The sequence below is a fragment of the Dendrobates tinctorius genome, unplaced genomic scaffold (genome assembly GCF_039654945.1).
Source record: "Dendrobates tinctorius isolate UK_male_01 unplaced genomic scaffold, ASM3965494v1 ptg000016l, whole genome shotgun sequence".
NCBI classification, from domain to species: domain Eukaryota; kingdom Metazoa; phylum Chordata; class Amphibia; order Anura; family Dendrobatidae; genus Dendrobates; species Dendrobates tinctorius.
The window spans coordinates 65,278,038-65,304,704 of NW_027361684.1; the positions used below are offsets into that span (position 1 = coordinate 65,278,038).

The 26,667-nt window shown below is 46.4% G+C and overlaps 1 protein-coding gene across 3 annotated transcripts in view; it reads right to left on the minus strand.

The window, feature by feature from the left end:
- ASMTL (acetylserotonin O-methyltransferase like) overlaps nucleotides 1–26,667 on the minus strand; it is a 96,610-nt gene that overhangs the window by 945 nt on the left and 68,998 nt on the right. For all 3 annotated transcript variants that reach the window (XM_073565923.1, XM_073565925.1, XM_073565924.1), the window contains exons 11-12: nucleotides 7,980–8,097; nucleotides 7,679–7,822 (exon numbers count right to left, since the gene is read on the minus strand). In XM_073565923.1, coding sequence (XP_073422024.1) covers nucleotides 7,679–7,822; nucleotides 7,980–8,097 — 262 coding nt within the window. The remainder of the gene's footprint in view (nucleotides 1–7,678; nucleotides 7,823–7,979; nucleotides 8,098–26,667) is intronic.

A 26,667-nucleotide genomic window follows, 5' to 3' on the forward strand; every position in this document is an offset into this window, starting at 1 on the left:
TATCTAAGAGCCGCGCGGCTCTTAGATACCGGCTCTTTACCTTGGAAACCAGCTTGCTAGCTGGTCCTGACCGCTGGTGAATCTATGTGACAGATCACCAGCGATCAGCTAACTATGTCCCAGCGATCCCATCCACGTCGGATCGTTGGTGGGATCCCTGGGACATTGAAGCGTGTAACGGGGCCCGAAGACACATGAATCAGGGGCACTGTGCAGCACTTCTGTTATACTTCTAGACTATAAAATGTATATCCAAGTGTGCTTAGGCTGTATAAAACATGCAATGATTAATAGAATAATGGTGACACACAGGATTGCCAATATATTTCATGTTTCCATTTTTCAGAAGTGCCACTGAGGAATAAAGATCAGCTGATTTCAGCAACTTCCTTTTTCTGAAAAACTGATAGTTCCCTTTTCCTTCCAACCACAGACGATTACTGCACACAAAGTGCACCAAATATCCACACACAACCCACATCCCAGTGATACTTGTAGACAAATCTTTACTTTGTAAAAGGCCAGAGCCCCGGCAGTTCCATGGTTTCCTCCTGTGTGTAGGACTCTGTGAAAATGGCCGCCGGGGGGCAGCGCATGTGCAGATGGAGATCTCGGCACCAAGATCTCGGGAGATGAGATTTCAGCCGTCTTATAATCCGAAAAATATGGTACTTCTTACTGAATCAGGAGTGTCAGATTCCAGCACACCCTCTCATCATCGTGAAAATTGCCGGTGTCGATGAATTAGGGTCAAAATGTATAGGAATACTTATGGATGTAAAAACATACTTCTGTCTCTACGGCATTGACCGGGTAACACGTAGTGTATTCCATCAGCAGGCTTAGTGTACATAAAGCCGAAAGGTCAATTTAAAGTCCCCAGGGCCGAGTGCAGATGGGAATTCCCAACATTTGCAAAAATCACTTTGTCAGCTACAGCCATTACCTGTGGCAATCAACGGGTTAAAAGACATGAAAGGTATTGCAGCTTTTACCCATAGCAGACATGTACAATGAGAAAATAAATCACCCTCTAATACAGAGATGCTAAAAGATTGTTCTAGACTGAGGACCCGCAACAATCAAAAGGCAGTGGGGTGGTTGTGAAGGATTGTAGGATGTAATGGCAGCTTACTATCTTCCTGAAACATGTGTAGTTGTAACAGGACACCTGGCTCAGCAGGGGGGCTCAGCCTTCTCAGCTTCAGAGAAAAAATTCACTCCTCCAGCAGCTACCTAGTATCAAGTTCCTACAGCAAGACCCCCTGGTGATACCATGCGGTCTAAAGGTACTGTCACACTTAGCGATGTACCAGCGATCCCGACCAGCGATATGACGCGGTCAGGATCGCTGGTACATCGCTAAGTGGTCGCTAGTGAGCTGCCACACAGGCAGATCTCACTAGCGACATCGCAGGGGACGGGGGTCGCTACTTACCTGTCACACCAGGCGATCCTGCGTCCTCCCGCCCGGCTCCACGCGTCGCTCGTCGTCACAGCAGGAAGCGCCGCAGGAAGCTGACGACGAGAAAAGGCCCAGGATGTTCTCGCGCGATCAGCGATAACCAGCGGGGGAGCCGGTCGTAGGTAAGTATCAGACACAGAGATATCGCTAGCAATATCGCTATAACGTCACTAGTTATAGCGATATTGCTAGCGATATCTCTTAGTGTGACATGCCCTTAAGGGTACGGTTACTTAGCGATGCCCCAGCGATCCCGACAACGATATGGATCGCTGGTGCATCGCTAAGTGGTCGCTAGTGAGCTGCCACACAGGCAGATCTCACCAGCAGCATCACAGGGGTCGGGAGTCGTTACTTACCTGTCAGACGCGGCGATCTAGACGTCCTCCCGCCCGCGTCCATGCGCCCTCGTCGGCGCCACAGGAAGCCCAGCAGGAAGCGCCCGACGAGAAATGGTCCAGGACGTTCTCGCACGACCAGCGATGAGCAGCGGGGGAGCCGGTTGGAGGTAAGTATCAGACATAGCGATATCGCTAGCAATATCGCTGCTACGTCACAAAATCGGTGACGTTACAGCAATATTGCTAGCGATATCGCTATGTGTAGCGGGGGCTTTACTGCTTTCTTGAGTCAGCTATGATTTCATAAGGAGAATATTGACTTATCATATGTGCTAGCCACACACTGGCTACTTTTCCGAGGTCTCAGGAACAGACCGAACGCCTTCCATAGTCTCAATCCATGCTATCATTCCAGGGTGGGGAGATACATAGACTTGCTAGTTGGAGCCAGGTAGCAACGTAAATGTTTGGTCTCCAAGTGTAACAGGGAAGGGGAGTGAGGGTCGGCCCCAATAGCACCAGAACCCCCGCCCTATTACCTTGGGAAATTATGATCTTACATAGGTTTTGGGAGAGGAAGCGACAAACCTCCAGGGGAGGGGGATATGGACCCTCTTGGGGCGGAAAAAGGCGTGACTAACCAAGGGAATAAAGGCTTGTGTAAAGCCATGTGTTCTCCGTCTGTTTTGCTTGCTGTTAACTTTGAAAGTGGGGGCCATGTCGAGAAACGTGCTGTGAAGGAACTACGTGCCAGCAGGCACACTGCGGCCCAGGGCACACAAGGTCGAATAATATATATATATATATATATACACATATATATACACATATATATATATATATATATATATATATATATATATATATATATATATATATATATATATATATATATATATATATATATACACACACACACACACACACACACACCAAAAGTTTGGACACACCTTCTCTTTCAAAGAGTTTTCTTTGTTTTCATGACTAAGAAAATTTTAGATTCAACCTGAAGGCATCAAAACTGTGAAGGAACACATGTGGAATTATATAATTAACAAAAAAGTGTGAAACAACTGAAAATATGTCTTATATTCTATGTTCTTCAACATAGCCACCTTTTGCTTTGATTACTGCTTAGCACACTCTTGGCATTCTCTTGATGAGCTTCAAGAGGTAGTCACCGGAAATAGTTTTCACTTCACAGGTGTGCCCTGTCAGGTTTAATAAGTGGGATTTCTTGCCTTATAAATGGGGTTGGGACGATCAGTTGTGTTGTGCAGAAGTCTGGTGGATACGCAACTGATAGTCCTACTGAATAGACTGTTAGAATTTGTATTATGGCAAGAAAAAAGCAGCTAAGTAAAGAAAAACGAGTGACCATCAAAGAATACAAGGAATAGACTTTAGACCAGTGGAAATCTGTGCTTTGGTCTGATGAGTCCAAATTTGAGATCTTTGGTTCCAACCACCGTGTCTTTGTGCGACGCAGAAAAGGTGAACGGATGGACTCTACATGCCTGGTTCCCACTGTGAAGCATGGAGGAGGAGGTGTGATGGTGTGGGGGTGCTTTGCTGGTGACACTGTTGGGGATTTATTCAAAATTGAAGGCATACTGAACCAGCATGGCTAGCACAGCATCTTGCAGCGGCATGCTATTCCATCCGGTTTGCGTTTATTTGGACCATCATTTATTTTTCAACAGGACAATGACCCCAAACACACCTCCAGGCTGTGTAAGGGCTATTTGACCAAGAAGGAGAGTGATGGTGTGCTACGCCAGATGACCTGGCCTCCACAGTCACCAGACCTGGCAAAAGGGCCAACAAGTGCTAAGCATCTCTGGGAACTGCCTTCACTCTGCGGTCCAGCTCACCCCAAACCATCTCGACTGGGTGCAGGTCTGGTGACTGTGGAGGCCAGGTGATCTGGTGTAGCACCCCATCACTCTCCTTCTTGGTTAAATAGACCTTACACAGCCTGGAGGTGTGTTTGGGGTCATTATCCTGTTGAAAAATAAATGATGTTCCAACTAAACGCAAACCGGATGGAATAGCATGCTGCTGCAAGTTGCTGTGGTAGCCATGCTGGTTCAGTATGCCTTCAATTTTGAATTAATCCCCAACAGTGTCACCAGCAAAGCACCCCTACACCATCACACCCCTCCTCCATGCTTCACAGTGAGAACCAGGCATGTAGAGTCCACCCGTTCACCTTTTCTGTGTCGCACGAAGACACCGTGGTTGGAACCAAAGATCTCAAATTTGGACTCATCAGACCAAAGCACAGATTTCCACTGGTCTAATGCCCATTCCTTGTGTTCTTTAGCCCAAACAAGTCTCTTCTGCTTGTTACCTGTCCTTGGCAGTGGTTTCCTAGCAGCTGTTTTACCATGAAGGCCTGCTGCACAAAGTCTCCTCTTACAGTTGTTGTAGAGATGTGTCTGCTGCTAGAACTCTGTGTGGCATTGACCTGATCTCTAATCTGAGCTGCTGTTAACCTGCGATTTCTGAGCCTGGTGGCTCGGATGAACTTATCCTCTGCAGCAGAGGTGACTCTTGGTCTTCCTTTCCTGGGGCGGTCCTCATGTGAGCCAGTTTCTTTGTAGCGCTTGTTGGTTTTTGCCACTGCACGTGTGGACACTTTCAAAGTTTTCCCAATTTTTCAGACTGACTGACCTTAATTTCTTAAAGTAATGATGGCCACTCGTTTTTCTTTACTTAGCTGCTTTTTTCTTGCCATAATACAAATTCTAACAGTCTATTCAGTAGGACTATCAGCTGTGTATCCACCGGATTTCTGCACAACACAACTGATGGTCCCAACCCCATTTATAAGGCAAGAAATCCCACTTATTAAACCTGACAGGACACACCTGTGAAGTGAAAACCATTTCCGGTGACTACCTCTTGAAGCTCATCAAGAGAATGCCAAGAGTGTGCAAAGCAGTAATCAAAGCAAAAGGTGGCTACTTTGAAGAACCTAGAATATAAGACATTTTCAGTTGTTTCACACTTTTTTGTTAATTATATAATTCCACATGTGTTAATTCATAGTTTTGATGTCTTCAGAGTGAATCTACAATTTTCATAGTCATGAAAATAAAGAAAACTCTTTGAATGAGGTGTGTCCAAATTTTTGGTCTGTACTGTACATACATACATACATAGAGTGTATTGTCTAGTGGTGCCCTTTAGGCAATTAAATATATAATTTAACCTTGGGCTGCTCTTTTATCGCGATCTACCAATCCACACGTCCGTATTCTCGTTTTAACTTTCAGGCCTGATATAATCCCGTTAACGGACCAGGCTTATATCTAACAAGAAACTGGTGGCAGTCCTATCAGGCTCACCAGGCGCTGTTTCACTGGTGCTAGTGAAAGGGGCCTCTCAAGACCGTGGGTGAGTGTGGTGCCACATCAGTGACTGTGTGGGCCAGATCCTCTCACTCCCCATGCCTCCCTGGTCCAGTGTGGACAGTGGGTGTCTGTGTAAAACTGTACCAAGCTAACCTTGCGTGTCCCCAGGGGGTGCGGAATAACACGATCGTGAAAGTGGGGAGACCACACTATGTGATCTTTCTGATGTAATAGTGACATCAGGAGGGGTGGTGAGGTGCAGGTTCATGACAGTGGTTATATATAAGGGGCTGAGCATGTGCCGTATACAGTGGAAAGCCGCCATCATACATTACCTAAAAAGAGGGAGAGACACCAAGTGCAATATGATCTTTTCTGGTGGAGAAATCTGTCTAGGTGAGATGTAAAGGAATTGCTCAACCTTTTGGGTTATCTAACCCACAACTGAGGAATCAAGGTGTGACAGCTGCTGCAGTACCCTCAGGTCAAGAAATCCTGTCATGCAGAACAATTAGTGGAAGATAAGAGTGATGTGAACAGTTGTTCTCCTGATTAAGAAGTTGGTTCAACTTCGAAACGTGTTGAGAATAAACAGCATGATCTAATACTTCATCACTAGAGATGAGCGAATTTGTTCGGATTTTTTCCCCGAATCTGATTTTGACATATTCAAGCCATATTTGTGCCGAATATATGTCTTATGATCGGTTCCAAACATATTCGGAAATTTCTACTCCCATTGACCCTAATGACGTTCGGCTGTGTTCGACTAATACAGCCAAAACAATATTCGATTCCGATTGTATCGAACAAATTTGCTCATCACGTCTTCCGGATTTCTTGAATCTAGTGTAGGGAAGGTGATCTGACGGACGGACGGACTAGTCAGAGTGAAGAAGGAAATTTTGCACAGTGTAGGTAGGTGTCAGTTATTACAGTGGGGAAACAGCTAGGAAAGTGTAGTGGACGTGCAGTACCTTGGGTTGACCATTAGATGGCAGGGAGGAGTGTGAGCAAAGGACTTGACAACAGCTTAGGGCTTTAGAAGCCGTTGGTCATGGGGGGCGGGGTTACAGTGACAGGGGACCGGGAGCGCTATAAATACTGAGGGAGGGTTCCAGAAGGTTCCAGTCCCCAGGGGAAGCTCCAGTGACAGGAGGACTGCGACAGTCTGTGCGCTGTGAGGAGAATCTAAACCAGGGGGAGTGAGGAGAGAGAACGTCAGGGGGATGGTCCTGACAGGAAGGACCGCAGAAGGGACGAGGCACTGGGTGTGAGACACCATATTTGACACGACGACTGATCAGTGGAAGCGCTGTTGGTTTACGGGCCTAAGGCGGCCACAGTGACGGACCTGTCACGAGCGTCGACGAGTGAAGAGGGGACGGTGTACGCACACGCGTCCCCAGTTCAGAGTACGGTGTGTGAGAAGCGGCCCTGGAAACAGAGGGCCGTGAGGTAAAGAAAGTGCGGTGTGCTCTGAGGCCGTCAGACGGACGGCAAGTGAAATAAACTTGGACCTGTTGCACCCAGAATCTGCCTCCATCTTGTTTCTGTTTCGTCTCTGCGCGGTAAGAAGAGGGACCACCCCCCCCCCAGCTCGGCCCACCGACCCTACACTAGCACATCAGTCCAGACCACCACTCCCATCCTCCACCAATCATACATTATCTGGATGAGGTCAGCATACTGGGTAAATGGCATCATAATAACACAACAAGTAACATTTAGGTTTATGTTTACAGACCAAACTACAACATATCATCAAACACGAGGTGATCTGTGGAGCAGCTTGCTAGCCACCTCTCTCTGAGAGTCAACCACTCAATGGCTCAGGTCACCTGCATGTGGCTCCCCAGCTGTTAGAAGCTGCAGATAGTTATGGTATAGGCACTTATGGTATCAGCAATCATGGCATTACTAAAATGTACCCCTAAGGCCAAACAATATTATGGCTAGCCAACACTAGGTAGGGGTCATATCACCAGGAAATATATTTGATAGACAATCAACAGCAAATATATTTAAAAGAGGCTGGTGACCTCGGCTTTATTGTATGCCAGATAATGCAGACACATTACAGAAATGGGAATAATTCTTAAGTATATCTTCTACCCATGTCTTTCATGGCTAAAAAACAAAACCATTAACATTAATGGTGATGTTCAGAAGTCCATATTTTTTGTTGATTTTTTGTTGATCAAAAACAGACAGGTCTTTGATTATTTTTTTTTGCAGAATCAAGGATCAAAATTACAAATACAAGTCAATGGGTCTGTTAAAATCTTGGACAGCATCAGTGTACAGTCAATGCGCTGCCTGTGATTAACATTGCAATGTATAGGAGGAGCTTTGTAATTTATATATTTGTAAAATTACTGATTGAAAACTAATGTTTTTTTCAAACATGAAAAATCATTGCTGTCCGAATAAGGTCTAGACACTCTGCTAACGTTAGACACTTAGATGAGCTGCAGAGCAGGATGTGGATGACTCGGTGTAGGTAATGTTACCTGAAGTGAATGTCACACGACTTGAATCCCATCCGTCAGACTGGAACTTGGAGCTATGTACAATAACTTCAGGAAGGTCAAGTACATTCACTTTCATTTCTGGGTATGTTTGGACCAGTTCACGAGCAAGCGCACCGGTGCAGCCTTAAGACAGAAAGAGAAGTTACAAAACAAAATCTAAGTAAAGGTCATGGCTACGGGTAATTTCCAACCTTACAGCCATATAAAAAGCACATCATGACAGCCAGCTTGCAGGCACAGATTCATAAGACAGAAAAAAATGCAGATCACCAATTCATACCTCCTAAATCACAAGCGGAGCTGTACTTAGAAAGGTCAAATGCAGTCACTATATCTCCTGCAGCGATTCTCAGCGTACTGTGAACTACCCGCATGAAGCGCTCCTTGAATTCAGGTCCCTTTTGGTAAGAAGAAAAACAAGTTTCAGCGGCAGATCACTAAATGCACTGTGCCAACTGTAACAATTGTTTTTTGATCATCCACCAGGCAATGCATGGTCAGCCTTAAAGGGCTTCTCATACTAGAACATCCGGCGATTATTTCACATCAAGATGAAGTCTTGTTCAGCAGCTGCTAGACAAGACCATTCTCCACCATTACATTTAGCTCTTACCAGGAAAGATCTTTGATCAAATTATTAAATCTCCTTGAGAAAGCGCCTCCTAGAGTGCGAAACGTACGTCGGAGGTTTGATCCACGGCTGGGGGTAACTGTGCACCATCTGGTAAGCTTTTTCCATATGACTGTCGCTGATATATGATGTAACTTATGATGAATGTTATGGATTCTGCTTGCCGTCATTAGCCCTATTGCCTGATTACACATCGGCTGCTTGCCCTGAGGATATTTTGTCCAGCCTATATGGCGATTATTTGGCATTTGTAACTGCCCTTGTGTCAGCATATTTTACAAACTATTCTGGCTAATGTTATATACAGGTGCAGTCTTTTTTTTTTTTTCTCCCCCACCTGCCTTCTTAATATTGGTGTCTATTTGTCATCTGCAACTTTGCAGGTTATTTATATATATTGTCTGTGCTCGCATTTAATAAAGGATTTTGATATTTTTATACTACTTGGATTTGTTTGCTCCCTTTTTCCTCCTAAATTTGTGGGTTTGTAACTAATAAGTCATGTCAGACCAACTTAATTTCCTTCTATGACAGAATCACTGATTGGGTGGATCAAGGAAATGCTGTAGATATAGTATATCTTGACTTCAGCAAAGCATTTGACAAAGCATCTCACACAATCCTTATTGAAAAAATGGCCAAGTATGGAATGGACAAGGCAACTGTTAGGTGGATTCATAACTGGCATAGTGATTGGACCTAAAGAGTGGTCATAAATGGCTGCACATCCAGTTGGAAGAATGTCTCAAGTGGGGTACCACAGGGCTCTGTCCTGGGCCCTGTATTGTTCAACATCTTTATCAATGATTTAGATGAAGGAATTGAGGGTAAACTGTTTAAATTTGCTGATGAAACAAAGCTAGGAGGGATAGCTAATACTAGAGAAGAGAGAGAGAGAGGATTCAAAAAGATATAAATAAATTGGAGCAGTGGGCAGCAACTAACAGAATGGTATTTAACAGGGAAAAATGCAAAGTACTACATCTGGGCAATAAAAATGAAAAAAGCATATACAGAATGGGAGGAATAGGGCTAAGCAACAGCACATGTGAAAAAGACTTGGGTATACTAATTGATCACAGACTGAATATGAGTCAACAGTGTGATGCAGCAGCAAAAAAGGCAAATGCAATTCTAGGATGTATTAACAGAAGCATACAGTCTAGATCACTCATTATTGCCCTCTACTTCTCTTTGGTCAGACCTCATTTGGAATACTGTGTCCAGTTTTGGGCGCCACATTTTAAAAAAGATATCAACAAACTGGAGCAAGTTCAGAAAAGAGCGACCAGAATGGTGACCGGTCTGCAAACCCTGTCTTATAATGAAAGGTTGCAGGATTTGGGAATGTTTAGCTTGCAGAAGAGAAGACTGAGAGGAGACTTAATAACTGTCTACAAATATCTCAAGGGCTGTCACATTGTAGAAGGATCATCTTTATTCTCATTTGCACAAGGGAAGACTAGAAGTAATGGGATGAAACTGAATGGGAGGAGACACAGATTAGATATTAGAAAAAACTTTTTGACAGAGTAATCAATGAGTGGAACAGGCTGTCAGGAGAGGTAGCGAGTTCTCCTTCAATAGAAGTCTTCAAACAGAGGCTGGACAGACATCTGTCTGGGATGATTTAGCGAATCCTGCTTTGAGCAGGGGGTTGGACCAGATGGCCCAGGAGGTCCCTTCCAACTCTACGATTCTATGATTCTTAATCTGAGCTCACAACATGAACAAGCGAACCTCTCGCATTGCATTTAAATCTAACAAGGTATTTCATGAGCAGGGTCCTCTTCTAGCTATTTCTTGTCCATTCATAGACTAAATAATGCTAGTCAGATGAAGAAATTCAGCACTAACCATCCTGCCCCTACATGTTAACATAGATGCACCATGATGACTAAAGTAGTTTTCCAGATTGAGGACCTTACCAAGCCATCTCACTTTCCTAGATCTATGCGAGTATGACTGTTATGTGGTTTAAATATCCAACATTAGAATAGTTGTAGATATAAAGCGGACACAGATGAGGAGTTATTTGGGTCTACTCAATATCTGGGCAACTATAAAGTTAATCTGACCATTTTGGAGCGGTTTCAAACTGGTATCAAACCCTTCAGCCTAGAGCCTGACCAGTGTCAATTTATGAGGTAATAACTCTGTAACACTTTAACATATCCCAGCAATTCTGAGATTCTAAGGCTAGTTTCACACTTGCTTTTTTTTGCAGCACGTTTTTCCCGCAAAAAAACGCATTGAAAAAACGCATACAAAAGCATACAACTGCTGCGTTTTTTTCAAGCATTTTTATGAGCATGCATGAAAAAAACGCAGCGTTTTTATGCGTTTGTATGCGTTTTTAGTGCGTTTTTACCGCGTTTGCGTTTTTTTCCAACATTTTTAGGTGGCCCCTCACACTAACCCAAACCATGACTTTACTAACCCTAACCCTGACCCTAACCCTGACCCTAACCCTTAACCAAATCATACTTAACCCTAACCCAAACCCTAAACCCTAACTAACCCTAACCCTGACCCTAACCCTAACCCTGACCCTAACCCTTAACAAAACCATACTTAACCCTAACCCTGACCCTAACCCTGACCCTAACCCTTAACCAAACCATACTTAACCCTAATCCTGACCCTAACCCTGACCCTAACCCTGACCCTAACCCTTAACAAAACCATACTTAACCCTAATCCTGACCCTAACCCTGACCCTAACCCTTAACAAAACCATACTTAACCCTAACCCTGACCCTAACCCTGACCCTAACCCTGGCCCTAACCCTTAACCAAACCATACTTAACCCTAATCCTGACCCTAACCCTGACCCTAATCCTTAACAAAACCATACTTAACCCTAACCCTGACCCTAACCCTAACCCTGACCCTAACCCTGACCCTAACCCTTAACCAAACCATACTTAACCCTAATCCTGACCCTAACCCTGACCCTTAACCAAACCATACTTAACCCTAACCCTGACCCAAACCCCAACCCTAACCCTGACCCTGAACCTAACCCTAACCCTAAACCCCCTTAACTAACCCTAACTCTAACCCAAACCCCTAAATTCCATGGTTAAAAAAAAAAAACGCATATGCAAAAAAACGCATACATGAGCTTGCCAGTGCGCACATATGCGCATCCATAGGCTATAATGGCCATTTTTAGCGCAAAACGTGCGCATATGTGCGCATGCGCTTTTTTGCAGGGCCAAAAAATGCAACATGCTGCGTCTGGAAAATACAAACGCACACCCCAAAAAAACGCAGCGCATGAAAATCGCATACATGCGCTTACAAGCGCGCAGGTATGTGCACCCATGTTAAATATAGGGGAAAAAACGCATGCGCACATATGCGTTTTTTTCCAGCGCTAAAAAACGCAAATGTGAAACCAGCCTAAGACTGTTTTTTCATGACACATTGTACTTTATGGTAGTGGTAAATTTTGGTCGATATAATTTTAGTTAATTTATTAAAAATTTTAAAAAATTTGATAAATAACTGAAAATTTAGCAATTTTGAAACTTTTAGTTTTTATGCACTTAAACCAAATAGTTACTCTTGAAACTAGAAGTTTACATACACCATATAAAAAGACACAAATGCATGTTTTTCTCATGAAATCAGAATAAACCTTTCCCGTTTTGGGTCAATTAGGATTATCATACTTCTCAATATTTGCCAAATGCCAGAATAATTAGAGAGAGAGGATGCTTTAACGCATTTTAAATTGCTTACTGCAAAGGCAATAGTTTACATACATTTCATTAGTATTTGGTACCATTACCCTTAAACTGAATGACTAGGGTCAAATGTTTGGGATATACTTCCACAAGCTTCTCACAGTACTTGGTCTGAATTTAGGCCAATTCCTACTGGCAAAACTGGTGTAACTGACTCAGGTTTGTAGGTCACCTTGCACGCACCGGCCTTTTCGGCTTTGCCCATAAATTTTCAATAGGATCGAGATCAGAGCTTTGTGATGGCCACTCCAAAACATTGACTTTGCTATCCTTAAGCCACTTTGTTACCATTTTGGCAGTATGCTTCGGGTCATTGTCTTTTTGGAAGACCCATTTCTGCCCAAGCTTTAACTTCCTGACAGGTGTCTTGAGATGTTGCTTCAGTATTTCCACAGTCTTCTTTTCTAATGATGCCATTTTTTGAAGTGCTCAGTCCCTCCGGCAGCAAAACAACCCCCCCAACATAATGCTGACACCCCCGTATTTCACATTTGAAGTGACTTTGAGGGGCCTATGTGTCTGAAAGTACTCAAAAGTGATATTTTAAAAACTGCACCCCTCAAAGTGCTCAAAACTACATCCAAGAAGTTTATTAATCCGTCTGGTGCTTTACTGCAAATAAAGCAATGTGGAAGGAAAAAAATGAAAATTTTACTTTTTGCCCACAAAAAAAAATGATTTTTTGCCCCAAAGTTTTCTTTTTCATAAGGGTAACTAGACAAAATGGACCACACAACTTGTCACCGATACCCCATATGTGATGGAAAACTACTGTTCATGTGCATGGCAGGACTCCGAAGGAAAGGAGCATATTAGCGCAAAAATCATTGGTATACATAGCGGAGACCATGTTGCATTTGCAGAGCCCCTGATATGCCTAAAAAGTGGAAACCCCTACAAGTGACCACATGTTGGAAACTACACCAGTTAATGAGCTTATCTAGATGTGATAAACTGATTAGCCTAAAGGGCCTGTCACACTAAGCGATATCGCTAGCAATATCGCTATAACGTCAATGGTTTTTGTGACATTATAGTGATATTGCTAGCGATATCGCTATGTCTGATACTTATCTCCGACCGGCTCCCCCGCTGGTTATCGCTGATCGCGCGAGAACGTCCTGGGCCGTTTCTCGTCGTCAGCTTCCTGCTGTGGAGACAAGCGACGCGTGGACGCGGGCGGGAGGACGCAGGATCTCCTCGTCTGACAGGTAAGTAGCGACCCCCGACCCCTGCGATGTCGCTGGTGAGATCTGCCTGTGTGGCAGCTCACTAGCGACCACTTAGCGATGCACCAGCGATCCTGACCGCGTCATATCGCTGGTCGGGATTGCTGGTGCATCGCTAAGTGTGACAGGCACCTTTAGACCATGCTCCAGGCATGGTGTAAGCAGGCCTCCGCAGCTGACAGATCAGGTGGTCATCATGTGACTTCCGATTGTCAAAGCAACCATCAGGCCCCTACGATGACATTGTGGCGGCGCCGATCATACAGGGGAGGGATCCCCCTCCCGCTCCCTGCCTTCTAAATGTTGCGATCCCTATTAGTCGCAGCATTAAAAAGCCCTGGGCGATGCAGGCACCAGTCCTGGCAGTGACCGCCGGGTATTGGCTATCCCTTAAGCCCAGATCCCAGTGGTGATCGTGCGGGCAATGCTCCTCTGCCTGCACGATCACAAGGACGCACCGGTACGTCCATTTGCGGGAACAAATGACATGCAAAACAGAACGTAACGGTACGTCCAATACTGGGACGGACCTGCAGGCGCGGGGACTTGAACATATTAATCGAGCACGCCAAAGACACCGTTGACACCAGAGCATGCTCGGATAACACTTTATCCAAGCACGTTCGCTCATCACAAGAGGCAATGTGTTCTATGTAGTGAGAAATCACACATCTCTATCTATCATCTGATGGACAAGTGGAGAACGTTACCTGCCTGACTGAACTATGCATGTGTATAGTTTATGGTAGAGGAGGGATATTTTTATAGGGCTGTTTTTCAGAATTCAGCCTCTGCCCCTTAGTTCCAGTGAAGGGAAATCTGAATACTTTAGCATAAGTCAATTCAGACAATTGTAGCTTCTAACATTGTGGGAACTGTTTAGAGAAGGTCCTTTTCTGTGCCAGCATGTCTGTGCTCCAGTGCACAAAGCAAGATTCCTAAAAGCATGCTTAGGAGAGTCTGATTTGGAAGAACTTGACAGAGCCCTGACCTCAACTCTATCGATCACCTTTGGGATAAAATGAAAAGGAGGATTCCAATCTTGACCCTCTCGTGCAACATCAGTGTCTCATCTCCGAAATGCTTTACTGGATAATTGGGGAAGAAATTCCACAGAAATGCATCAAAATCTCGTAGAAAGCCTTCCCTGAAGACTGAAAGCTGTTACACCTGGAAACGAAAGACCAACTCATGCCTATGGATGTGGAATGGGAGGGCAAAAAAGCTCCTGTAGGTGTGATGTGTTAGAATCCCAATGCTTTTGCTCTGCTTTTGCAGAGCGAAATTATAAGTCTTTTCATCTCAAATAGTAAAATATATGTAAAGTATCCAGCAAAAGTCGAAACTTACAAGGGATCCTTGAGCGCTCTCTAGTGGCACAAGTTTGTAGTGCAATCAGAATAATGGAGAATAATATACATTTAACACTGTGCTGGAAATGTGAAAAACAAGCAACTGAATGGAATGATCTGGACTCCAAATGTGGAATTGCAATCACTTCACTGAATGGTCATGCAGAAGCACATATTTGAAACTAATGTAATTCCGACATTTTGATCATGTGTGGTATTTTCCTCGGGCTACTATAGTGAAAAATATTACAATACAGTACATGCAGTATAGTATTCTATATCCTGCTACTAACTTCCTCCTAAAAATAACAATTATTTAGGGAATTGAGGTGATTAATAGGAAACAGCAGGAATTAAGTCCTGCTAAAATGGTAATATTTTTATCAGTTTGTAGTGAAAATGGACTGTTACCTGATTTTTGTGATGGAGAGATTAGATCACTGGCATGTGTTAACTAGTATTAAAGATCAACTATCCCCACACTAAAAACTAGCCATATTAGTAAATCAGAAGTACGTATATAGTGATCAGTGTGGATACTCGTTGCTAGTGTTTTCCTGAGCATGCTCGGGTGTCCTCCGAGTATTTTGGCGTGCTTGGAGATTTCGTTTCTGTCGACGTAGCTGCATGATTTGTGGCTGCTCGACAGGCTGAATACATGTGGAGATTCCCTAACAAACAGGCATTTCTCACATGTATTCAGCCTGTCCAGCAGCCACAAATCATGCAGCTACGTCGACAGAAACGAAATCTCCAAGCACGCCAAAATACTCGGAGGACACCCGAGCATGCTCGGGAAAACACGAGCAACGAGTATACTTGCTCATCACTACAGATGAACAATGTACTTATATCGATCCTGCCTCTTTTGTGGTAGCCAAATTCCTAAGGTGACAACCCAATACATATCCCGAGATTGCCACCTGAATGTTTTGACACAAAAGGGCAGATTCATTAAGATTGGCATTGGTCACACCACTCTTAATTCAATGTATCCATCTCCATGGAACCCTTCATTAGGAGGTGAAATCCACCAAATTAATTTGGCACATATTCTCAATGGCATGCACCTCTGCTGTGCCTCGTCAGAAATGTTACTCCAGCTCTAATTAGCATTTACAGCATTAAAAATGCTGCCGCTTTTGCAAACTTTCCTGGGCAGGTGCAGCCAAGCCCCATTCTGGCTCTTCCACAGCTCTACCCACTTTGGCGGAGCGGCTTCTAACTTGTGCAAATACGGCAAAAAGTTGCAAAACTTTTGCCCAACTCCTCATTGCCAAAAATTTTGCAAGTTGTCAAAGAATTTTACGCCAGTATTGTGGTGCAAGAGCTTAGATGAATTGCCACCAATAAGTCTTTTCCAACAGTTCCTGAATATGCAATACAGTATACTGTATATTATGGCTACTATTACTTTTTTTTTTTTTTTTTAAATTCGTTTATTAAACCATAAGCAGTTATACAATACACACATTTAGTATATGATGTTAAGCTTGATACAAAATATACATATGTTCAGATAACATGACAATGTGAAGCATAATGTGTGCATCAGTTGTATATAAATAAAGCAAAACATAATACCAATTAAATCACAATAGCTTTGTGTTATTATTCCAATGATGAAACCTGCCTAGCTTCTAAACCATACCTACGCCTACAAAAACAAACTATTCCACAGCCTACTTCCACATGAGCTGTTTACTGTGCGACATCCCTGCTCTGCAAAGTGAGGTGAGAGGAATTCCACCTCTCCCAAATCTTTTCGAATTTACCCAGGCACCCTCTGTTGTGATACAGCGTACGTTCATATGGGATAACCGAATTTACCAAAGTGATCCAGGACCCAAGAGAAGGAGGTGAATTCCCCATCCATCGTAATGCTAGTACCTTTCGTGCCATAAACAGTGTCTCCCGTAGAAAAATCCCAACATAGTGACCCCATGCCTCCTCATCCCACACTCCAAATAGACAGATCAGTGGCTCAAGGGGAACAGGGGTTTGTACCAAAGATGTCAATAATGAGGTCACCTCCCTCCAGTATTGCACATCAACAGGACAGCACCAGATCATATGGATAAAGTCTGCATCTATTGAGTGACATCTCGAACATTCCGATGACGGGTATCGGCCCATCTTAGAGTCGAGTTGGAGTCAAATATGATTGATTAATAATATACAATTGTATCATCCTGTTGTTGGTAGACGGAGATACCCAGATTGGTGACTCCAGGATTTCTTCTCATACCTCACCCTGTGTATCTGGGATGAGCCCCCCCCCCACTTCTTCTTAACAGAATCTAAGGCACATTCTGTCCCCACTGACAACATATGTGTACACAGAGAGGTGATGAGACCTTGAGGGCCCTGTGATTTAAGGATCCCTATCAAGGGTAGAGACGAAATGGCATTATTTATACATCTCATGTGCGATTGAAAAGCTGACCATAGTTGTAAATAACGGAAAAACTGGGATCTCGGGACACTGCGATTAACTTGTAATGGTTCAAAGGACACCAAAGTTCCATGATCATATAGATCAGGGGTCCCCAACCGCCGGTCCGCGGCCCAGCGCCGGTCCGTGGCCCAGCACCGGGCCGTTGCAGTGCCCTTGCCGGTCCGCGGACACAAGGGGAGCCGGGGGGCGGTGCAGCAGCTGATACTCACCCTGCATCCTGCGGCGGCTTCATCCAGCGGCGGCTTCATCCAGCGCTGAGCGGTCACGTGCTACCGCTCATTTAAGGTCATGAATATGGACGCCACTCATCTCCCATAGGCATGGACCTTAATGAGCGGTATCACGTGACCGCTCCGCACAGGAAGAAGCTGAAGAGCCGCGAGATGCAGGGACGTGCAGCGACGGGAAGGAAGTTCAGCGACGTGAGGGTAAGTATGATGGGGAGGATGGGGGAGCCGAGCGGAGCCATAAGGGAGGGAGAATGGGAGCGGAGCCATATACACAGGGGAGGGAGAATGGGAGCGGAGCCATATATACAAGGGAGGGAGAATGGGAGCGGAGCCATATATACAGGGGAGGGAGAGTGGGAGCGGAGCCATATATACAGGGGAGGGAGAGTGGGAGCAGAGCCATATATACAGGGGAGGGAGAGTGGGAGCGGAGCCATGTACACAGGGGAGGGAGAGTGGGAGCGGAGCCATATATACAGGGGAGGGAGAGTGGGAGCGGAGCCATATATACAGGGGAGGGAGAGTGGGAGCAGAGCCATATATACAGGGGAGGGAGAGTGGGAGCGGAGCCATGTACACAGGGGAGGGAGAGTGGGAGCGGAGCCATATATACAGGGGAGGGAGAGTGGGAGCGGAGCCATATATACAGGGGAGGGAGAGTGGGAGCAGAGCCATATATACAGGGGAGGGAGAGTGGGAGCGGAGCCATATACACAGGGGAGGGAGAGTGGGAGCGGAGCCATATATACAGGGGAGGGAGAGTGGGAGCGGAGCCATATACACAGGGGAGGGAGAGTGGGAGCGGAGCCATATACACAGGGGAGGGAGAGTGGGAGCGGAGCCATATATACAGGGGAGGGAGAGTGGGAGCGGAGCCATATATACAGGGGAGGGAGAGTGGGAGCAGAGCCATATATACAGGGGAGGGAGAGTGGGAGCGGAGCCATATACACAGGGGAGGGAGAGTGGGAGCGGAGCCATATATACAGGGGAGGGAGAGTGGGAGCGGAGCCATATATACAAGGGAGGGAGAATGGGAGCGGAGCCATATACACAGGAGGGAGAATGGGAGCGGAGCCATATATACAGGGGAGGGAGAGTGGGAGCGGAGCCATATATACAGGGGAGGGAGAGTGGGAGCGGAGCCATATACACAGGGGAGGGAGAGTGGGAGCGGAGCCATATATACAGGGGAGGGAGAGTGGGAGCAGAGCCATATATACAGGGGAGGGAGAGTGGGAGCGGAGCCATATACACAGGGGAGGGAGAGTGGGAGCGGAGCCATATATACAGGGGAGGGAGAGTGGGAGCGGAGCCATATATACAGGGGAGGGAGAGTGGGAGCGGAGCCATATACACAGGGGAGGGAGAGTGGGAGCGGAGCCATATATACAGGGGAGGGAGAGTGGGAGCAGAGCCATATATACAGGGGAGGGAGAGTGGGAGCGGAGCCATATACACAGGGGAGGGAGAGTGGGAGCGGAGCCATATATACAGGGGAGGGAGAGTGGGAGCGGAGCCATATATACAAGGGAGGGAGAGTGGGAGCGGAGCCATATATACAAGGGAGGGAGGGTGGGAGCGGAGCCATATATACAGGGGAGGGAGAGTGGGAGCAGAGCCATATACACAGGGGAGGGAGAGTGGGAGCAGAGCCATATACACAGGGGAGGGAGAGTGGGAGCGGAGCCATATATACAAGGGAGGGAGAGTGGGAGCGGAGCCATATATACAAGGGAGGGAGGGTGGGAGCGGAGCCATATATACAGGGGAGGGAGAGTGGGAGCAGAGCCATATATACAGGGGAGGGAGAGTGGGAGCGGAGCCATATACACAGGGGAGGGAGAGTGGGAGCGGAGCCATATATACAGGGGAGGGAGAGTGGGAGCGGAGCCATATATACAAGGGAGGGAGAGTGGGAGCGGAGCCATATATACAAGGGAGGGAGGGTGGGAGCGGAGCCATATATACAGGGGAGGGAGAGTGGGAGCAGAGCCATATACACAGGGGAGGGAGAGTGGGAGCGGAGCCATATATACAAGGGAGGGAGAGTGGGAGCGGAGCCATATATACAAGGGAGGGAGGGTGGGAGCGGAGCCATATATACAGGGGAGGGAGAGTGGGAGCGGAGCCATATACACAGGGGAGGGAGAGTGGGAGCGGAGCCATATATACAAGGGAGGGAGAGTGGGAGCGGAGCCATATATACAAGGGAGGGAGGGTGGGAGCGGAGCCATATATACAGGGGAGGGAGAGTGGGAGCGGAGCCATATATACAGGGGAGGGAGAGTGGGAGCAGAGCCATATATACAGGGGAGGGAGAGTGGGAGCGGAGCCATATACACAGGGGAGGGAGAGTGGGAGCGGAGCCATATATACAGGGGAGGGAGAGTGGGAGCGGAGCCATATATACAAGGGAGGGAGAGTGGGAGCAGAGCCATATACACAGGAGGGAGAATGGGAGCGGAGCCATATATACAGGGGAGGGAGAGTGGGAGCGGAGCCATATATACAGGGGAGGGAGAGTGGGAGGGGAGCCATATACACAGGGGAGGGAGAGTGGGAGCGGAGCCATATATACAGGGGAGGGAGAGTGGGAGCAGAGCCATATATACAGGGGAGGGAGAGTGGGAGCGGAGCCATATACACAGGGGAGGGAGAGTGGGAGCGGAGCCATATATACAGGGGAGGGAGAGTGGGAGCGGAGCCATATATACAAGGAAGGGAGAGTGGGAGCGGAGCCATATATACAAGGGAGGGAGGGTGGGAGCGGAGCCATATACACAGGGGAGGGAGAGTGGGAGCGGAGCCATATATACAGAGGAGGGAGAGTGGGAGCGGAGCCATATATACAAGGGAGGGAGAGTGGGAGCGGAGCCATATATACAAGGGAGGGAGAGTGGGAGCAGAGCCATATATACAGGGGAGGGAGAGTGGGAGCGGAGCCATATACACAGGGGAGGGAGAGTGGGAGCGGAGCCATATATACAGGGGAGGGAGAGTGGGAGCGGAGCCATATATACAAGGGAGGGAGAGTGGGAGCGGAGCCATATATACAAGGGAGGGAGAGTGGGAGCAGAGCCATATATACAAGGGAGGGAGAGTGGGAGCGGAGCCATATATACAGGGGAGGGAGAGTGGGAACGGAGCCATATATACAAGGGAGGGAGAGTGGGAGCAGAGCCATGTATACAGGATGGGACAGGGGAGCCATGCATACAACAGGGGGAGCCACACAGAGCTGGATGGGGGGGACCACACATACATTTTCTGATGATTAGAAAATAATCAGCATGTACAGTACTCCAGTACAATTGTTCTTAAGTGCTCAATGCTCCATTTCCTTGTAGGTTCCAATCATCATTAGCAGTGACGGTCATCAGTAGAAGTAGCCCAGTGCTCCCACTGAAACAGAGAAACAAACCAGGTGCTCCCACTCATTCAAAACCTATGGTGAGTTGAGTCACATTAAAAATGTTATAATTAAATGATAAATATGCACTGCTAAACTACAACCGCGTCCATAGCCCCGCCCCCTTATGACCAAAGCCCCGCCCCTGTCACACCTCCATCCCCGCCCTGCCGGGCCATGGAAGAATGGTCTTGGTTCAAGCCGGTCCCTGGTGCAAAAAAGGTTGGGGACCACTGATATAGATCACCTATCGTAGAGACACTATACTGAACCCAAAACTCGGCGGATGGATGTTCAAGTAGCACCGGGAGGTAGTCATTATTCCATAGGGGCATTTCAGCTATAATATCCCCAAATCTAACCACCCCTTTAATCTGTCTCCATACCGATTGTGCCAGAAGAAGCAGGGGTAACAATCTCGAGACATTTATTTTCCTCATTTCCAAAAAACCCAGTGGGCAACTAATCTGTGCAGCATGAAGTAGATGACTTTCAGAACTTGGGAGATGACCTCCAGGCATCCATGTACTTATGGCCTTGGCCTGTCCAGCCAAATAATATAAGAAGAAATCGGGTAACGCTGCCTCCCCTCCCTTCTTGGGCCTCTGTAGAGTGGTTAGTTTAAGCCTGGCTTTCCCCCAAATAAAGGATGTGGTTTGGGAATTCAGATTAGCAAAAAAGGATTTGGGCACCACTACTGCACTATGTTGAAGAAAGTAACTAAGTTTGGGGAGTAATATCATTTTAATTAAATTAATACGTCCGGCTACAGACAGTGGAAGTTTACCCCAGATCGCGAATTTACCTCTGACCGTCTCCAGCAATGGTTGTATATTGAGTTGTAGATCAAATTTACTACCTTGAGAAATATAGACACCCAGATATTTAAAATTGGTTACAATAGGCAATAAGGAGAGAGTCTCAAGTCTTGGCATTGGAGCGTGGGAAAGAGGCATCAAAGCAGATTTCTCCCAATTAATGTATAGGCCAGAATATTTACTGAATTTATTTATAGTGGTGATGACTCCTGTCAGAGTTTCCTCCGCTTTGTCCATAAATATCACCATATCGTCAGCATATAGGCCTATGGTATCCGTCTGACCTGCTATTTCTATACCAGCAACATTAGGGGAAGATCTTGTATGAATTGCCAGTGCCTCAATAGCAAGAGCAAAAAGGGCCGGGGAAAGGAAAGGGGACACCCCTGACGAGTTCCCCTATGCAGTGAAAATGATTCAGATATGGAGCTATTTACGATAACCCGGGACTTGGGCTTCATATATAAAACACTGACCCATTTTTGGAATCTATCACCAAATCCATACCTCTGCAAACATGCATGGAGAAAAGGCCATTCAAGAGAGTCAAAGGCCTTGGCCGCATCCAGCGATGCCAATGACCATTCATTATCTGATACCAGAGAGCTATATTGGACCACTGACTAGACTCGTCTTATATTAATGGAGGTGCTCTTACCAGGCATAAAACCAGTTTGGTCAGAGTGTACAAGATCTAATATGACAGAGTTCACTCTTTTGGCCAAAATTTTTGTAAAAATCTTGTAATCCACATTTACTAGTGATATGGGCCTATAAGATCCACAATCTAAAGGGTCCTTCCCCTCCTTTTTAAGAACTATTACGTATATTGGCCTCATAAAAGGATTCCGACATGCATCCCCCTCCCAAATCCCACGAAACACTGTCAACCAATGGGGCGCCAGTATATCCTGGTATTTCCTATATAATTCCACAGGAAATCCATCTGACCCAGGGGCCTTCCAGGAGGCCATGTCTTTTATGGCATCCTCTACCTCCTCCAGAGTAAACTCAGCATCCATAAAGGCCTGTTGGGAAGGACTCAGCGTAGGAAACTCTATATCTGACAAATAATTTAAACACTCCAGGCCATCCACATCAGTCTTAGACTTGTATAGTGAACCATAATAGTCAGAAAAGCATTTCAGTATCTCCTCAGTTGAGGAGATCCAAAGTACCATCCGAATCACGAATCTGTAGAATTGTGTTAGTCGCATTATGCTGTCGTACTAAGTAAGCCAAAAATTTGCTTGCCTGATTCCCCATCTCAAAATAAGATTGTCGGGGAAAAAATAATTTACGTTTCGTCTTGGTGTCAGTATATTGAGCATATAACCTTTGAGCAGACAGCCATTCTACCCTATTACTGTTAGTTTAATCAGATATATAGGCTGCCTCCGAATCTTACAGACGTTGCTCCATCTCGCCATCCTCCTCCGATGTCACCCGTTTAATGTAAGAGATCGTAGAGGATAAACAACCCCGTAAATAAGCTTTAAGAGCATCCCAAAATACATTAATATTTCGGGGTTCAGGGTGGGAAGAGACGAAGCAACGTAACTGATCTAACGTTCTATCAGGCGATGTTATCAACTTCAGCCAAAAAGGGTTCAACCTCCATGTTATCCTATTGGTCGATGGCCCGTATTTAAGCTTAAGAATAACTGGGCTATGATCCGAAATCCCCCTACTTCCATGTTTAATATCATCCATTCACGCCGCCAGACTGCTGGATCTAAAAATGTAGTCTATGCGAGACAGAGAGCGTTTAGTGGAGGAATGGCAAGTATACTCCATTATCTCCGGATGGCGCATTCTCCAAAGATCCAGCCACCCACTACCTGCCATGAATTGTGACAGTTGGGATGTGCCCGGGGGGGGGGGACCCCATTCCGTACTCCATCATCTAATCTCAATTTATCAAGATGACTGTCCATGAACAAATTAAAATCTCCCATACAAATGACATGTGCATCTGGGTAACTCAAAACAAAGCTCAATGCCTTCTGAATGATTGATATATTGGCCGGAGGGGGATTATAAATACAAAGAACAACATATTTCTGAGAGTTGATCAGCGCATGCACAAACACAAATCGTCCCTCAGGGTCTTTCCGGGCCTCCCTAGTTTCCCACCGAACATCTTTATGAATTAACAGTGAAACCCCCCTTGAATAGCTGGTGTGAAAAGCATGTATAAACCATTGCACCCACGGTTTCTGTACCCACCGAACCGTGTCCCTGGTCAGGTGCGTCTCCACCAGAGCCACAATGTGAGGACGGTAGTGTCTAATTTGTGAGAACACAATTTTCTTTCGAGGGGTTTTTATGCCTCTTACGTTCCAAGTCATACAAATCAACTCAGAACCCATTCCCGTCCACCTGGATATGTTGCATAGTGGTGCCCGAACCGAGTGCAGAGATCCCACCCAGATAGCAAAATTGGCATCGACTGCGGCATTTACCTAAATAACTGTAAAAACTAAAACTTTTGAAAAAGAAAAAACAAAACAGCAACCTAGTAACATAGGAGCACAGTCTCATACCCCCATCAAAAAAAAAAAAAAAAAAAAGGGGATACCATCACTGAGCACAGTGTCCGGTATTGTTGATAACTGGGTACTCGCCGAAAGAGCTCCAATTAGACCTTTGGTTGAAAGGATCCGAAGTAACAGCCGCCACATTAGGATTCCTTCGCAAGGGATCCCCTATGGGACCGCAGCCATTCAGTCGCCTCCGCTGTCCCCGTGAAAAATATGGAGGAACCTTCATGAACAACCCGAAGTCGGGCCGGATATATCATCTAGTATACAATGTTTCTGTCCCTGAGCCGTTTCTTGACCTCGATGAATTGTGCCCGCTGCTTCTGCAGTTCCATGGAAAAGTCCGGAAAGATGGAAACGACAGCATTGTTGAACTTAATAGGACTTTTTAGTCGTACAAGACGCAGAATGGTATCTCTGTCCTTACAATTGAGCAAGCGTGCCAGGAAAAGTGGAGGCGGGGCCCCTGGAGGCAGGGATTTTGTAGGGACCCTGTGAGCTCTTTCAACAGTGAACACTGAGGAGAATTCATCTCCCAGGGAGGTCTTAAGCCAATCCTCCAGAAACTGCTCAGGATGCTGACCTTCCGAGCGCTCAGGCAGCCCAACGATGCGGATATTATTCCGGCGCATTGTTTCCAAATCATCCGCCTTCTGCTTCCAAGCATTCATGGAGCCCGCCACCTTGGTTAGTTTAGCCTCCATAGGTGTAATGGTATCCTCCACCTTGGACACCCTCGTCTCCACCTCTGTAATGCGTCCCTTCATGGCCTGCATATCCTGACGGAGTCTCCCCACCTCCGTGTAAACATCCTCAATTTTCTCCGTCAGGGATGTCCTGGTCAAAGAGATAGCGCGCATCAACTGCTCAGATGCCTGCTTAAGGGTCAATTCCTCCTGTTCCGTCTCCTCCTCGCCCCCAGAAGGACGATTTTTGCGCTGAACTTGAGAGGAAGTGCTCCTATTATGTCGTGCACTTTCAGCGGGGTCAGGTCTGACAAACTCCTTCAGTTTTTCCGCCGCTCCTGACCCTTTAAGTCGGCTCATGGTTATCTGCAGTGCGGTCTAATGAAACAGCTGAAAACGTGTGGTTCGGGTATCACCCACCACAGGGGGTTACAGCAGGGCTGGTAATAGTTAATTGTAATTCAGGCCACAGAGGGATGCCACAGGGATTATGAGGACGGCAGCCAGCCTCGTTCAGCACAGTTCCTTGTGGCCAGGGGAGGGAAAGGGGGGCCCCACAGAGACAGCTGCAGTGGGGGAGGGTATACAGAGCCTCCCTTAGTAATGGCGCCAGCCGGCGCAGTGAGCAATTAATAGAAGAGGGATACCACGCAGGGCCCACTTTTTCAGGGCACTCACCGCGCTTCCCCTCAAGATTGTCAGCCGGTATCTTCACTGCCCGGCAGCGGTGTAAGCCGACGCTGCAGCTCTCAGTAGCTGAGCTGCGCGTCCAAGATGGCCGCCGCCTCGTGGGGGATTAGCAGCCCGCTCCTGTCTCCCCTGTTCTCAGAAGTTGCCTCCCGATCTGCCGCGGGGTACCCAGGGGGTCCCGACGTCTAAGGGGGTCCAGCCAGCGTCAGGTAAGCCACCAGGAGGTGGTCCAGGGTCCAGCAGGATGATGAGGAGCTCTCCTAGCCAGCGTCCTCTCCCGTTCACGGCATAGCCACGCCCCTTACTATTACTTTTTGGATCACATTTTTTCTTGTATATTAAGCAAAAAACATTTGCTCTTTTCAGATCTCCAAGTTTCCACCACAAACATAAAAAAGGAGGATTCAGTGCTTAAAAATTCTCCTATGTGTCCGAAAGCTCGTTAGCTGATGCCACCATAGCTCAGAATAACATTTAATTTTCATCATCATGCCATTGTCTGCTCTCCACAGTTGTTTTGATGCTCAAAGGGCTTGTTGTGTATGGGATTACCTATAAAAAGGACTTCTGATTCATCTAGCTTTATTTCAGCATTGACACTATCTACAGCTTGCCTTCATTTCCTCTATTACAAGAAGTAAGGTACTGCTGTAAGTACTGTGCTTACACACAACACAAACATGTCACTAGGCACTTTTCTGCTGTTCAGTCCAACTAAGCAAGATTTGCTAACCAGCATGAGAGACCTTTCAAAGACCGGAACGGAGGAAAGCCATGGCGTGGTGAAGATAGAAGAGAATGTGTAAATTCTGTACACCTGGAGGTATAGGAGATAACCTAGAGAACAGTCCTCCTGAGAGCCCCTAGCTTTCAGTCAGAGGCATGCCCAAAGTGACAACAGCTCTTGCACACAGCATTGGGAACGTTGCCTGCAGGTATGCCATGGCACCTAGATTGCCAGCTCGCTCTGCACACAGGCGCTACAGAGCGACACGTCAGTCAAAATGCCGAGATGTGCTTGCAGGCACCGTTCGCAATGCTGTGAGCAATGACTGTAGGCAGTTTGGGCATGCCTCTATGACTGAAAGCTGGGGGCTTTATAGGTCATGCCCCCATTGTGCTCACTCAGATTCCTCTCTTTTGAAGCCAACACAGTCAGACTC